Raw genomic sequence first — 16,016 nt, 5'->3', positions numbered from 1 at the left:
TGTGGGCCACACTTCCAGCTGCTGGAGAACATGTTTCTGACCGACTGACCTGCCTTTACTCTCCAGGGGGTGAATGAGCAAACCAGCTGCTCATCACTCCCAATAATCTTGGGATTGATCTGCCTCTCGGGTGCCCCCATGGGACCGACCGAGGGGGCCCAGGGGGCAGTGGGAGCAGAGAGGGAGGGGGTGGGAGATGTGGAGGGTATTTCGTGGGGCTGTGCTAAGTTCCAAAGCCGAACAGAAATTATTCTGTATGCTTTCTTGGATGGGTCCTACAGAAGCCCATGCTCTGATTTCCTATTTTTTCCTTAAGTAGTGGGGAAACAGTGAAACCCTTTGTATTTTAAACACTCACGTGCCAAGTGGCAGCCGAGCCATTTCTCAACTGCTACCCTGAAAAGGCATTCCGTGGGCAGAACCGGGAGGGGAATGCTGGATTAAATGGCATCAGTTGACATCTTTACTCTGGGCCTTTGATAGTCACATATGCAGCATTTCCCACTCACTTAGCCCCCTTTCTGGTGCCATGTCCATAAGACACTCTCTAGACACACTTTGGGGAGGGAGGGCCTCGGGTATTGCGGAAAATCAGGTATGGTTCTGTAAGACGAGAGCAGAGGCAGAGGTGCGCTCATCAAGCCATTCATTTTTATACGGGAAGAAAAATGGAAACAGGAGCCCTGCCTGGGCGTGCGGGTCTCCGTGGCGTCATGTCTTCCTGGGGTGGGTAGGGAGGCCCAGGTGGCTGCCGCGGGACACTGAGCCTGAAGGCCACTGTGACCTATGGCTGGGGTGGTGCTGCCCGCTGGTGTCGGGTGCTGGAATCACTGTCCCTGCTTCGAGCTTCTGACTCCGTCTTCTTCCTGTCTTTGCTTTTTCAGACCGTGAGTCCATTTTCTTCAACAGCCACAACGTGTCCAAGCCAGAATCGTCATCGGTCCTGACCGCGGTATGTCCCTCCCGCCGAGCCCTGGGTGTGGGGTGCTTTTGGTTGTCCAGCGGGGCAGGGTGGCAGGACCTCCCCCCCCAGGCCAGGGACCCAGGGAGGTTCCAGAGACCCCTCTTCCTCGCTTGCTTCGGGCCTTTGTGCCAGTGGTCATCACAGCCATGCTCGCTCGTCGCTAGGCTACTGCAAGTGGATGATTTTCTAACTCTCCTACATGAGGAAATCCCCCCAACCATGAGGAATTTGAAGTCCTGCTTTCTAATCTGCCTTTTGCCTGATTTAAGAAAAGGGAGCAGAGCACTACCTCAGTTTTCCTTTTTCTTTCCTTGCCCATGTGAGTCCAGTGAGCGTTTGTTAAGAGCCTGCCGTGTACATCTGGGGCTGCTGGGGTAGTTCGCGGTGGGTAATGGGCTCGGGGTTGCTGTTCAGCGAATGTCGCTGCGTGTCAGGCTCCATCCTCGATGCCCTGCAGCCCAAAACAGCCTTGCAGGGGTGGACAGACATCCCCACTTTCCTGAGGCGGGAGGGCTGTGCTCAGCCAGGTTCACAGGGCTCCTCACTCAGGGACAGAGACGAGATTTGACCCCAGATTAGTCTGATGCCAAAGCTGGGTCCTCCGTGAATTGAGGATTTCTTATCTCCCTGGCAATTGCTGAGCAGTTAGAAGTCAGCGCTGGGCCACCCTCTGCTGTTCCTCTGTGTGTCCTGAGAGCCAGGGGTCTCTGCCGCCACTGCTGCTGAAATGAGCCCTCTGCCAGCTCTCCGCTCCCCTCCTGGCCCTGCTCGGAGGGTTTGCCAGTGTCCCTTCCACAGCAGACCCCCACCTCTAGGCCTCACTCCCCCTCGTTCCAGGTTAGGGCCTCCTGTCCCCCGACCGAGGCCGCCTGTGCTTTTCTTGTTTGTTTCTGGTTCTTTTGAGGAGCCCGCTGTGTGCTGAGGGTTCGACAGAGCACAGGCGTGGAAGGGACCTGGAAGGAACACCAGCGTCCCTCAAGATGTTAATAGACGTTCCCCGGGAACAAGTTTTGTGGTCAAGGATGCTTGGAGAACAACCAGATTTTAAACAGAACCCCTCAGCGCCTGGCTGTGCACATTATGAGACGTAAATAGGTGTTCTGTGCAAGAAAACGTTCTGGTCTCGTAAAAGCTGCAGAAACTTCAGGCTGGCCCAGCTCTGCAGGGCATCTTCCCTGCGAGGCTCTCAGACCTTATTCGGCCTGTGACTCTTGGAGGGGGTTGGCATTCCGCGGACTTGCCGAGAGGCTGTCCCTGCCACTCCCCTGGCACAGAGCAGCTCTAGTCACCGCTAGGCTGTTAACTGATGCCAGAGGGTCACTGTGAGGGCCAGAAGCAAAGTCACCTTCCTGGCTAATCACCCACCTACCGTTCAGCCTGCGTCTCCGTCTGCCACGTGGGAAAGGTCGGCCTGCAGACCCTGTGGGGCCTTCTCTCCACCTTTAGGCCCCGCTGCCATCTCCCCCTTCCCCTCAGCTCATGACTGCTGTGTGGGGATTCCCCCAGGGCTGGCAACGTGGAAAAGAGAAAAGGGAAATGCAGTCAGCCGTCCCTTTTCCACTTGGGATGTCAGGCCCACATGCACAGACAAGTCCATTCCCAGACCTGGGTGTCCAGACAAGCCCCTTAGCATTCTCCTGTTCGCTGGGGTCCCTCCAGTCCCCATCTCGGCCTCGTGCAGGTGCCGGGAGCCCTGCCCTGGCCTTGAAGCCCCTCCTCCCTCCCTGGCCGGATGCTCCCGAGGGTGGACGCAGCTCCCACACCCTACTGGCAGCCCCTCCAGACACAGGTACAGGGTATTGGTTAAGGGTGTGACACTGACAAGACTGCCTGGGGTCAGACCGAAGCTCCACAACCTTCCAGCTGTGTGGCCTCGGGCAAGTCACATTGCCTCTCTGGGCCTCGGGTTCCCCGTCCCACCCTGTAGGGTGGTGGTGGTGTTCAGGGAGGCCCTAGATGAAAAGCACCATGGCAGTGCTGGGTGTGCAGTAGGTGCTCAGTCAGTGTCAGCTGTGACTGGTGACGGGGGACCCGGGGGGTCCACCTGAGCACCTCTTACCACCTCCATCGCCTCCTTGTTTTAGACAATCAGAGGGCTCCAGAAGGACTTCTGAGATTCCTTAGCTGAGTTGAGAAAGTGCTTTTATAAACAGCGGGGTCACGAGGCTTTGTAACAAAGCAGCAGCCATTGGTCCCCTTGCTGCCAGGCCTGAGCCACAGGCCTTACAGGTGAGCTTCGTGGATCCTCACCATGGTCCCGTGGCGGCGGGGGTGTTTTTATTACCCCGTTTCCTGGGGCGAGAAAACAAGACGCGGCAGGGCCCGTTATGGCTCAGGGCACGCAGCGGGGACTGGGCAATGCCAGGCGTCCTCCCAGGGCTGTGACCCGGTGAGGGACCCGGGCCGCAGGACCAGTGGCCAGGCTGCTGACCTGGGCTCAGGCAGGTGCCTGTCACGGCGAAGCTAACGCAGATGCTTAGAAAGCGTCTCCCCTGGACGAGACGCCGAGGCAGCGGGGTCATGGGCGCTGTTGGGGGTCGCCGCCTGCTATGCAGAGCCGGCGGATGTGGCTTTCACAGTAGCGCACGACGGTGCCCAGTTGTGGGGTCCCTGCCCTGCACGTGTCTGGAAGTTCCCCATCAGCCATTCGGCTTCCTGAGCTGGGGGTAAGCACCATGTGTCCTGGGTACCCAGGGCTCTGTCCCCAGCCCACCGGACCCAGCCTCATTTCTTGTTAACATTAGTCGTTTTAATGTGAACCGTTCAGTGGCGTTAAGTACATTCACAGCGTCGTGCAACTGCCACCTCTGTCTAGTTCCAGAGCATTTGCATCACCCAAAAGAGAATCCTGTACCCATTAAGTGTCACTCCTCATTCCCCCTCCTCCCAGCCCCTGGCAACCACTAATCTGCTTTTTCGTCTCCATGGATTTACCTATTCTGGACCTTTCATATTAATGGAACCATACAGTACGTGACCTATTGTGTCTGGCTTTTTTCACATAGCCTGATATTTTCAAGGTTCATCCACGTGGTAGCATTGTGAGAACAATATTCCACTGTGTGGGTAACCCATTTTGTTTATCCAGTCATCTGTTGATGGACATTTGGGTTGTTTCTACCTTTTGCCTATTGTGAACAACGCAGCTATGAACAGTGGCATACAAGTTACACACCTGGGGTGGAATTGCTGGGTCACATGGTAATTCTCCATTTAGCTTTTTGACCCAGCTTCTTTTTTATTTCTGATGGGTGAGCTCCTGTGCTTCCCCTTTGGCCCCGAGCCCACAGTCCATGGGACTCTGGTATCTCCTGAGTACCACACGTGAGCCCTATTCTGGCTGACGTGCTGCCATCCATGCCCTGAAATGTAAGTGGAGCGGCTCCTCCAGCCAGGCATGTGCTGTCCCCATCACATCAATGACCTTGTGATTCCTCCCAGCAGTCTGGGATGGAGGCCTCGTTGGCCCTGTTTTGCAGATGAGCAGGCTGAGGCACACAGAGGCCAAGTACTTTCCCCTAAGACCACAGAGCTAGGAACTCACGGTCAGGATTCAAATCCGGATCCCTCGGACTTCAGTCCTTCCCGGGGCGGTGTTCTGCTTCCTTGGAGGTCCCTGGCCCGGGCCACGCTTGAGCCCATGAAGACTTGTGTGGCTGTCCCAGGCCAGCTGTGATTAGAGCAGAAAGCGAGCGGTGTCAGCGGGAGTCCAGGGGATGGCCCCACGAGCCCTGTGGAAGCTTCGCTAAAAGCTGAACTTGGACCCGGGAGTTGGGCGGCAGCAGCAGAGTAGACTCTGGGGAAAAGCCCGCTGCGCATGAGTTAGTGTGGCCACGCCAGAGTTAGCGACTCATCCGGAAGGGGAGAAGTGTAAGCCCCACCCAGGAGCCCTGTGACCACCACCCGCCCCTGCCCACTTGCGGCCAGTAAATGAAGGCTGGTCCACGGAACCTATCAGCTCACAGCCTTGAGGCTCCGGCAATGGTGGGCCAGTGCGGTGATGCTGACAGAAATTCCCTCCGCTGCCCGCCTCTGCCCTAACCTTTCCAGCTGCTCCCAGCTCTCCTGTGGGTTCTTGCCTCTGCACCTTTGCTTCCACTGTGCTCTCATCTGGGTCCCTTCCCCCCACCCCCCTCAATCCTTCCCATCTTCAAGGTCCAGCTCACAGGCTCCCTGAACCACACAGTCTTCCTGGGTTCACAACAGACTCTCCATCCCCTTCCTCCTTGCTAAGAGGCTTGGGTTTTACAGGCTTAAATGCCTGGGTCCAAATCCAGCCCTGAGCTGTGTGGCCCTGGACCGGCCCCTGACCCTCTCTGAGCTTCAGCTCCCCTGTGTATAAAATGCTGATAACGGTGCTCGCCTCCCTGCTGGTTATGAGGACTAGAGGTCACGTACGCTGTATACCTAAGCAGCTGCCCAGCCCGTGGCAGGACTTGGAAATGGCCATCCTTGTGCCGACTCTGGTGGGTCTGTCCTGCCTCTTGCCTGCGGGTAAGGCCCGGCCTGTGCCACCTCCCTGGGGGGTCTCTGTGTGTGGCGAGGCGTGGAGCCTCCCCACCTGGGGCCTGACTCGTGTGTGTGTGTGTGTGTGTGTGTGTGTGTGTGTGTGTGTGTGTGGGTGTGTGTGTGTGTGTGGGTGTGTGTGTGTGTGTGGGTGTGTGTGTGTGTGTGGGTGTGTGTGTGTGTGTGGGTGTGTGTGTGTGTGTGGGTGTGTGTGTGTGTGTGGGTGTGTGTGTGTGTGTGGGTGTGTGTGTGTGTGTGGGTGTGTGTGTGTGTGTGGGTGTGTGTGTGTGTGTGGGTGTGTGTGTGTGTGTGGGTGTGTGTGTGTGTGTGGGTGTGTGTGTGTGTGTGGGTGTGTGTGTGTGTGTGGGTGTGTGTGTGTGTGTGGGTGTGTGTGTGTGTGTGGGTGTGTGTGTGTGTGTGGGTGTGTGTGTGTGTGTGGGTGTGTGTGTGTGTGTGGGTGTGTGTGTGTGTGTGGGTGTGTGTGTGTGTGTGGGTGTGTGTGTGTGTGTGGGTGTGTGTGTGTGTGTGGGTGTGTGTGTGTGTGTGGGTGTGTGTGTGTGTGTGGGTGTGTGTGTGTGTGTGGGTGTGTGTGTGTGTGTGGGTGTGTGTGTGTGTGTGGGTGTGTGTGTGTGTGTGTGTGTGTGTGTGTGTGTGTGTGTGTGTGTGTGTGTTGGCAGCTGGACAAGATCGAGGGAGTCTTCGAGCGACCGAGTGACGAGGTCATCCGGGAGCTGTCCCGGGCCCTGCGGCAGGCACTGGGCGTATCGCTCTTCGGGATCGACATCATCATCAACAACCAGACGGGGCAGCACGCTGTCATCGACATCAACGCCTTCCCAGGTGAGCGGTGGGGCCGGGCTCCACCTTCACCGGTCTGTAGACTGGCAGCCTTGGGCGGGTGGTGGGGGCCGGAGAGTCGGGCTGACCAGCTCCATCCCTCACTGTCTGGGGCCCAGGGTCGGAGCAGCCCCCGCTCAGCCTCAGCCCCACCTGCCAGTGGGTTTACAGGGCGTGTAGTGGGCCTGCAGCTAAACATGTGTTCTTTCCCCTACCTCTCCTGGCCCGGTGCCACCAGCAGTGGCCTTTCCGGGCCAAATCTCAGCTGACCGCTTGGGCCCTTGTAGGTTTAAAGAGCTGAAAGGACACTGGAGGGCATATAAATCCCAGTTTACAAACAGGGAGGGAGGGAGAAGTTGTCCCAGGTCGTACTGCAGGGTAGTGGCCGTGCTCCGCCCCCCGCCCTGAGCCACCGTGCTGGGGACACGCTGGGATCCGGCCAGCTCCCCGCGGCTGGGGCGTCTGCTCCATGCTGTCTGTGGCAGCCCTGAGGCGGGAAGCACTGCGGCCCCACCAGGCTCTGCCCTGCACTCCTCAGATCCCAGCTCAGGGAGGGGCTCAGCGGGAGACATCGCCCGCGAGCCCTCGAGGGCGCCCTTAGCTTCAGCAGTGATGGTGGCCCTGGGCCGAGCTACCTCACAGAGACACGCGCGGAGGCCAGGCGACTCCCCACCTCACGGCAGGTCAGGGGCAGTGCGGCTCCGCTCCCTCCGGCCCAGAGCAGCCTGGGCGCTTACCCTCTCGGTGGGCATCTCTGTCTCAAGGCCGTGGCTCTTGCCTTTATTAAGCACCTGCGCTGGAGGTAGAGCCATCGTCACTGCTCAGTGCATATGAAGAGAGGAAGCGATTCCCACCCTCCGGGAGGCTAGCATCTCACGTGAGAGCCCTGCTAGCAGGAGGGCACTGTGCAGTGGGCGTCCGCAGGGAGCAGGAAGCCCCCGTGCTTGGGGAGCATCATGGGGCACCAGGCTGGGTGCTTGACGCGTGTCCCCTGCACTGAGAGCATGCGGGCCAGGCCCGGCCAGCACCACGATTCACAGCCAAGGAAACCCAGGTTCGGGGGAGGCCACTCCTGTCTCTGTCATGCAGTTTGTCGAAGGCCCACTGCATTCCCCAGCTGCTGCAGACAGTGCGGGGCGGCGGGGGCCCTGCCCTCGGGGGACGGGGGTGCCAGGGGCTCCTCTGTGAAGAGGGAGTGGGAGCAGGGCCTGGCAAGAAGGGAGGGAGCCACCCCTAAGGATCCCGGGCAGGGCCTGCGGAGGGGGGCCTGTGGCCCGAGGCCTCGCGCAGCAGGGAGGTCGGAGGTCAGAGGGGAGCCCACCGTGTGGCCGTTCACTCTGAGCAAGGTGGCGCGGCCATCTGAGGTCTGTGTTCGCGAATAGAAATTGAGACCCTTTGGGACAATGGCCTATTTTTCTGTAGTCACCGTGGGTGCAGCCTGGACGGAGAGGTGGGTTTTTGATGAGTGAGGGTGACGGAATGAGAGAGCACAGGGAAATTGAGGCTGCATCAGGGGAACAATTATAATAAATCAGAGGATCTAAATCAGGGAGGACGTGGAGGGAACGACAGCGAAAAAGGTGGCTGAGTCAGTGGATTGGGTGGACCGGGCAGGGCAATGCCCGGCTGGTGGGGTGGAGGTTCTAGAAGGATGTGGGGGGGCGGGGAGGAACTCTGCAACTGAGCTGCGGATTTGTGCTGGGTCCTGAGTTGGACCCGCCCAGCCAGCACCTGTGCGACTCAGGCCGGACATTCCGAGGGCGTCCCGGGTGTTCAGAGAAGGGACGGCCACTGTGAGCCAGCGTGGACGGGGGAAGCCAAGAGGTGGCCCCTGGCGGGCCAAGCCTGAGTGATGGAGCTGAGCCCCGAGGAGACTGTGAGGGAGCCCGGTGCTGAGTTAGGCACCGGGAGCGCGTGGGGCTTGGGGCTCAGAGGAGGCGGTGTCCAGGAGACGGGCCGCCTGGGGCCCCGCCCTCTCCCCGCTGGGTTTACGGGCCTGGATCTGGAGTCCTCATGGTCCTGGGCCCCCTCACCCTGTGCCTCGGGCCATGGGTGTCCGGTAGCAGCCCTGCCACCCAGCCTGTGTGCTGGGCTCTGGGCAGTGGTGACAGCAGTGGCCACCAGTGGTGCCCAGCCTGCCTGGGGACCTTTACCCTCAGGGTTTCATTTCATCCTCACAACCACACAGCGCGCAAGGGACCATCAGGATCTCCATGTACTGCCGGGCACGTGGAGCCAGGGGGCTGGGCGACACGTCCAAGGTCACATGGCTACCAGGTAGTGGGGCTGGGCCTGGGCCCTGGGCCCCTGACCTGAGGCTGCCTGCTTCTTAGCTTGAGTCGTGGCTTCAGATCCTGGCTGCCCTCACCATCTGCTGAGGCGAACCTCCTGATGGGGCAGCCTCAGTGTTCGCTCGTGCACAGTGGGAACGCTTCTCCCCTCCTAGCAGAGGAGATGGCGTGTGCACAGCGCCTGCCCTGCAGGGCTCCTTCTCGCCTCAGTCCGCCCTCCCCAGCCTGCGTGGAGCTGTGGGCTGGGCCTCGTCTGGGGACGGCAGAGCTGTTGCTGAGGGAACAGCTTATGTTCCTTGGTGGCCTGCTTGCATCTCTGCCCTGGAAACCCAGCAGCACGTCTGCCGATGGCCCGTGACTGCCCTGCCCTTCACCCCCGGCCCCAGGGCTGAGGAAGCCCCCAGTCCTAGAGTGGGGCACCCAGCACCACATGTATTCAAGGCACGGGTGGCACCAAAGGGCCTGGTTCAGATCCCAGTGCTGCTACTTAGAGCTTCGTGTCCTTGTCTGTAAAATGGAGATAACCCTCAGGTCCCGCTCCCTGGGGGGCTATAAGGATGCCACAAGCAAGGAATGTGAAGCATGTAGCCGGGGGCCAGCACTCAGTGAGCCTGGATGAACGCTAGCCCTGGACATTGTCACCATACCCACCCTCACAGTGAACATGTGTCCACGTGCTGATGGCCCTTTTGGTGTTTGGGGCTGGTTACTTAACTCTGTGCCTCCATTTCCTCATCTGGAAAATGGGGACAGAGGGTTGCGATGATCAGGTGAGGGAGTGTTGAGCAGGGCAAGTGCTGTGCATGCCAGTATATACCCAGTTTTGTTTTTCCTCTGGGCACCTCTGCTTGCCCCTCTCAGCCTCGGGCTCCCTCAGAACCACAGCACTGTTTGCTGGACACATAAGAACGTGCACAGTGAGGCAGCCCCATCTGCCTGGCCCCTGGGCAGCCTTTTCTGTACGAGCTAACACACCTGCCCAAGTCCGAACCTTCATTCTCCTGCAGCTCGTGCCAACGGCTGTGAAGACCATCCCAGAGGACGTGCGAGGGGTCGGCACCTCTCAGCACCAGGCCTGGTGTCAGCGATGGGGTCACATCCCGGGCCAGGGGGTGGTACCTGGGCCCCCTCCCGATGCAGGCACGCTGTCCCTTTTTGGGGACCTGCTTTCTGTCCCGATCATTGTTCTTGCAGCTGTGTGCCTGGTTCTCATTGCTGCAAATTGGTTCAGGCAGGCGGGGGCGGGGGCACCCACCCCGTGTCGAATTTCTTTCGAAGCAGCTTTCAGAAGTCAGCAAAATCCTCGAGCTAGATCCGAAATTTGCTCGATGGGTGGCTCCGAGGACTGTTTGCTGACATTCGCAATTGCATCTGTGATGGGAAACGCAGTCCCCAGGTGGGTACCGGCGGTTTCTGTTCAGGAGATCTGGGCCCGCTTGTCAGGGAAGCGGTGTTAGTGTGGTGGCCTTGTTGGGGGGTGCCCAGTCTCTATCCCTTGGCTTTGCTGCGCAGAGTACGCAGCATGGCAGGCCTCCTTGCGGGTATTGATACTTTGGGGGTGAGAGGGAAATGGACTCAGTTCCAGGAGCAGCTGCTGTTGATCAGGCCTCACCCACGTTCCAGCCCTCCCGGTCCTGCCCACAGGAGCCCCCCTTCCCCCATCCTCAGTTTACACACAGGGAAGCTGGAGCTGGGCCACGTGGAGCGGGGAGGGGTGTTTCTGATTCAGAGCTGGAGGAGCGGGCCTTCTGTCCTGCCACCTCTGGCCACTCCACCTCCCCCGCATGATGGCATCAGACCACGTGGGGAGGGGGGTGATTAAATGAGACGCCGAAGCTGTGCTCAGCAGGGACAGGGCGCTTTCTCAGCGGCTTCTCACCCTCCGGGGGCAGCCGAATTCAAGGACTGGCCCCTCGGGGCCGCACGCACCGGGCTTGGAGTCCAGGCTGTGTGCGCTCGACCAGCCCTCGTGGGTTCGGGAGCCCCTTCGCGCCCCCCGCACCCACCTGGCTCAGCGTGCTGTCTGTCTCTTCCACCCTCAGGCTACGAGGGCGTGAGCGAGTTCTTCACGGACCTCCTGAACCACATCACCACCGTGCTGCAGGGCCAGAGCGCGGCCGCGGCAGGCACGGGGGACGTGGCCCCGCTGAGGCACAGCAGGCTCCTGGCGGAGCAGGCGGGCAGCCTGGCGGCCGAGCGGACGTGCAGCGCCAGCCCCGGCTGCTGCAGCAGCATGATGGGCCAGGAGCCGCCCTGGACGGCCGAGGCCGACGTGGGCGGCGTGGGTGCGGGCAGCACCTCCAAGCTGCCGCACCAGAGACTCGGCTGCACCGCCGCCGTGTCGCCCAGCTTCCAGCAGCACTGCGTGGCCTCGCTGGCCACCAAGGCCTCCTCCCAGTAGCCGCGGGGCCCGGGACCTTGAGGGGCGGCGCGGGCTGCAGAACACACACACGCTGGGCGAGCAGCTCCCGACAGTGACGCTACTACTAAGAATTCCCAAGGATCTGATTCGCCTCCTCCTCCTTTTTTTTTTTTAAATTTTTAACCTGATTCTCTGATGTCATGATCTACATGAGGGGTGGGGGTGGGGACGGACGAGAACCCCAAGCGGTCCAGCCTCGCGGAAGAGGGCCAGTCCCGCCTGACTCCCGCTGTGCACATCTCTCCACTGAGTTTACACACACTTGTGTTTTCAACACTAGGTCTGAATGTGAGGTGGGGCGGGCGTGCGTGCGTGTGGGTGTGCGTGCGTGTGCATGGTCGCCGTGCCTGTGTGAGTGCCCGAGCACGTCCACGTCTGTTCTTAATGGCTGCTGTGGCCCAGGCCTCGGGGACCCTGGAGCAGGCCATCCCTGGTCAGGCTGTCGGCGGCTGAGCAGAGCCAGCAAACGGTTGCCCGCTCTCTCTTCTCTCCAGGCCGCCGTGCCCGGCCCGGCCCCGTTTCTCTTACCGCTGGCTTAAAGCCCCATCCGGTGTGCAGCTGCCCCCTCCCGAAAGCAGGAGGAGCCAGGGGGAGCAGGAGGCCCCAGCTACCATTTCCTTGGGGATTCCACGCAGGGCGTCTAGGCTGTGGTCCACCTGCTGCCCGCTCACGAAAGCAGAGGAGGAGGCTTCCCTGGGAAGGCCACAGCCCTGGGTCGGCTGCCTCTCTCGACGTGCAGCTCCCTGGAGTCCACTAGGCCCGTCAGCACGTGTCCCACGCAGCCCTGCAACGGGGCCTCCTTCCCTGACCAAGCGCCGCTGCTCCCTGGACCCGGGAGGAGCCTGCCTGGCTGGGAACCTCTGGGCTGATCCTGCTTGTGCCAAGGATTTGTGCTGTGACTTTGGGCCAGTCATTCCAAGAGTCGCCGGGCAGTCATGACCAGGGAACTCAAGGGCAGGCTTGACGCCCTAGCCCCTACAGTGCAGCCTGTGTCTCCGTGATGTCAACCCAGATGAGCGTCTCCTTGGCATCGAGGCGATTTGGGGCTCTCCCCCCAGGCAGGAGGAGGCCGCGCGTTGCTCCACACCTGCCCAGAAGGCCCGATCCACCCCTTTCATGCTCACTGCCAGCGCCAAGCACTAAGCCAGCCAGGTGCAAGGGGGCTTGCAGCCCCTGAGGTGAGAAAGCACATTACCCGCTTCTCCTATTAGAGTCACCCCAGCCCCTGATGGCAGCAGACAGACCACCAGCTGATCAGTCCAATCCCGAGGTCCGGGCAGGCCGGTAGCCCCCTGTGCAGAGAAGGGGATCAGTGAGGGGCTTTGTCAGTCCTCGGGCCGTGTGACCATCCGGCGGGATGCATAGGACCCCCTGAGCATGGCCTTGTGTCTTCAGCTCTCAGTCCCTCTTGAGGAAGAGTAACAGGCCTCTGGGCCGCCCTGCGTGGTCCAGGGAGGGTGGACTGAGAGCGGCCGCTGAGCTGGGTGCTCAGACACCTTCAGGCCTGGTCAGCAGGGACGTGGCAGTCGCCCACTTTGGGAAAGGAAGGGCTGGGGGGAGGGCGGGTGCCGTCAGAAGTGCCCAGCTGTCCTAGAAACCGCGGGCCCTCCGACCACCGTGTTTACACGACTTGAGTGTTGAACCCTGATTATAATGTCTGTACGTCGCCTTTCCTAGCCTAACCCCAAGCGCCGGGGGAGCAGGAAAGAGTGGCCGGCCTCTTGCACTGCTTTGTCTCCAAAATAAACTACTGAAATCAAACTGCATTTCACACGTGTTTACAAAATGTTGCTAAAGGCCTATGCCCTCCTCCAGTCTTTTAATAAAACAGCTTTGCCTTTTTGAGTAAAATTCCAGTCCTGAACCGAGTCAGGACAGGTCGGGAGTGCAGGGTGACCCGGTGCCGGGCGGGGCCCCTGGCCACGTCGTGTCCTGTTTAATCGATGCCTCCCCTCCGGGTCTCACACGTTAGTGTCCAGGGCCCAGATATCAAGTAACTGTTTTGCAGTGACGTGGCACTCTCCGCCAGCCTCGATGCGGGCGGCCAGCAGGGTGGGGAAACCGAGGGGCGGGGTTAGGCTTCATAAAGGCCCAGGAGCTGCTTGGTGGGTGGTGGGGAAGGGACTGGCCACTCTCGAGGGCATGTGCGGGCCTCTCCCCCGGCCCAGCGTCTCTGCAGGGGTGGAGGGAGCTGTGTCGGGGAGCGTAGACGGGTAGGGGGTTGTGAGCAGCAATGAGGTCTCACCAAGCGACCCCCATCCTCAGTGTCACCTGATGCACGCTGACCGGGTCCCAGGACACCGGCCATGGAGTCGGTGTCCTCTTAGGTCTCCGTGTCCCTGGCCCGGGGGCTTCCGCATCAGGGGAAGACAGACCCCCCTCAAGGCCCTCGGCCTCTGCGGTCTCTTCTTCCCCAGGGCTTGGCGCCGCCGCCTCCGGCCACCCTCAGCACCTTCGAGGGTCCGTGCGGAGGGCCTGCTGCGGTGTCGTGTGGTGTCTGCGGCCGGCCCTGCTGGCATCCCGGGGGCCGTTGGGACTCCCCTCCGCGAGCTGTTTTGCCAGTTGGTGGGCCTGCTGGGGGCCGTGCCCTGCGGCATCTGGGCGGTGGTCAGTGGCTGGGGCTGCCGAAGGGCTCCAGGAGCAAGTGGCGGGGCCACGTTTTGCCTGAGGCCTTGGGTAGGTTCCGAGGGTCACTTGCAAGGTCTCTGCCCTGCGGGCCGGGTTCTGCTTGCAGGTTATATCATGATGTGGTTCCACAAGCACTCAGCCCCAACTGAGTATCCCCACGAGAGCGTGGGGGGTGGGGCGGTTGCCCTTGGCAGCATGGTTTTGCAGCGCGGGGTGGGTCGGGCTGGACCAGAGATCCTGCAGCGTCACCTGCAGGAGACGGACGCAGGCAGCTGGAGTCCCCGGGGAGTTTATATGGGGCATTGTCTGAGTTAATGCCATCAGTGAGGGAGAAAACAACCTTGAGAAAGGATTCCTCTTTACCCAGAGGACTGCCAAGTGCGCTGTATGGAAGGTTGAAGGACCCTGGCAGGAAGCCATCCTTTAAGCCAACTGGGAAGAGCAGCTGTTGTCTGCCCTGCGGCCCCTCTAGGACCGAGGGACACTGCGGCGCCCTGTCCTTGCTGGAAGACTGGTCCTCAGCTCAGGGACTCGCAGGCCGCTGGCCACACAGAACCATTGAATGGCTTCACTGGTGTCCCTGGGGTTTGCATCTGCCCTCCCCTCTCCCCGCTAGAAACTGACCCTTCACCCAGCGGGATCCCCGACAGCTCGTCTCCCTTCCCGGGCCATGGCTCAAGGGCCCCTGAGCTCGAGAGACCTTGAGCGGCATGCTGGCTGTCCTGAAGGAGCACGGCCCCTGCACGTGGCTTACCACGAGGTAGAGGAGTGCATCCACCCTTGACGAAGGTTCTGGCCTCCTCCGTGAGCCTGGCCACGCCCTGATGCCGCACACACCGCCCTGCCCGTGCCAGGGCCTGAGCGTGAGATGCTGCGGCCGAGGCCTCCAGACAGGCGGTTCTCCTGTCGGTCCTACCCTCCGTGAGCAAGGCTCTGTGCCTCTGCCCCTTCTCTGCACAGCCTTGCCAGTGTGATCTTGGAATGGCCCTCCACCCACATGCTGTTTACTGGAGAGCCGACTGTTGGCATGGAAGCACCCGGGCCCTTTTCCTTCTGGCTCCGACCACCAGGCCCCACCCAGACCACCTGGGCCCTTTTCCAGAAATGGTTGCATCTCCCCTCTACTTCCAGAGTTACCCATGACCTGGCGACTTGGAGGGACTGTCTCTTTCCCACAGCCAGACCAGCCTCGGCTTCTGGGGCTGGGTGTGGATCCCACTTCTTTGAAGCTTGCTTTCTCTTTCGAAAAGCTTCTCCCACAGTGATTTCACCAAGACGTTGGCAGTTCCAGTTTCGGTGCTGACACCTGTGCTTTGTGACAAATGTTTGTTTCAATCCTGTTCACGAGCCACGTTTGCCAGAACCCCAAGCTGGCTTGTACTTAATTTGTGTGCATACGTGTATATAATGTTTATATGAATCTATATGTACTATATGTAAAATCACGGCTTCTGTAAAAACCAAGAACCTCTGGCTCTTTTGACTTGGTTGCACTTCTGCCCCGTGTGTTTATGACAACACAGGTGGCCCATCTCTGGGATGGGGTATCTCAGGGACAAGGTGTCCTGTGTTCTCTTTATTTGCTAAGTGGTCTTGGTGGTGGGTGTCCTGATAGTTGACTAGTAGAATACAGTTAGTGCTGTGTTTGTTATTTCAGTAATTGTTGGGGATGGGGTGTAAACCTGTCCCTTTGAAACGTGTGAATAAACACCTTATGGCGCCAGCTCTTTGGAGGGTGTCCCTCTGTGCTTCAGGGGATGAGCGGCAGCAGCAGCCCCCTCGCCGGACTCAGGAGAGGCCCAGACTTGCCAAGACCCCTCAAGCGACTTGTATCGCCATTGTAATGGTTTTCTGGTCCAGGCTGTCTAGACCCTCGAATCCTCACCATGATCTGGTGAGGAGGTCATAAGTATTGTCCCCATTTTATAGATGAGGCTCCAAGAGCACCAGGAATGCTTGTCCAAGCTCTACAGCTAGGCTGGGGATTCCAGGCCCACATTCTCTGGGCAGTGTGTTTCTTGAAGTCAGGGCTTGTCCGGGCCATTTCTGTGTGCCCGGGCCTGCCGGGCCCATAGCAGCTGCTCACGGGTGTTTGTTGAATGACTGAATGATCGGCCCTGATATTCAGCTGGTCCACACCGGTCCAGCACACCAGCCTGTCTGTTCTGGTTGCATAATCCTGTAGCCCCCGTGGTTAAACGTTTTGGGCATCACTCCTGCCTGTGACTTCGATGAGTCATGTCACCCTGTGAGCCTCAGTTTCCTCGTTCTCAAAACTGCGACTAAGACTGCCGTGCTATAGTGAGCCATTAAGTTCAAGACCTTCAGACGCCCCAGAGTCCTGTGCACGTATCAGGTCAGAGGGGAT

The 16,016-nt window shown here is 59.9% G+C and overlaps 1 protein-coding gene across 1 annotated transcript in view; it reads left to right on the top strand.

Moving 5' to 3' along the window:
- The window catches only part of ITPK1 (inositol-tetrakisphosphate 1-kinase), a 163,386-nt gene extending 151,923 nt beyond the window's left edge, over positions 1-11,463 (top strand). The window contains exons 8-10 of the mRNA XM_007454722.1: positions 885-952; positions 6,148-6,310; positions 10,641-11,463. Coding sequence (XP_007454784.1) covers positions 885-952; positions 6,148-6,310; positions 10,641-10,999 — 590 coding nt within the window. The 3' untranslated portion in view covers positions 11,000-11,463. The remainder of the gene's footprint in view (positions 1-884; positions 953-6,147; positions 6,311-10,640) is intronic.
- Positions 11,464-16,016: the final 4,553 nt, after the last annotated feature.

Source organism: Lipotes vexillifer, unplaced genomic scaffold, assembly GCF_000442215.2.
Source record: "Lipotes vexillifer unplaced genomic scaffold, Lipotes_vexillifer_v1.1 scaffold1126, whole genome shotgun sequence".
Lineage (NCBI taxonomy): Eukaryota > Metazoa > Chordata > Mammalia > Artiodactyla > Lipotidae > Lipotes > Lipotes vexillifer.
The sequence above is the reverse complement of the archived record's forward strand: the minus strand, read 5'-3'. Positions and strand labels throughout refer to the sequence as shown.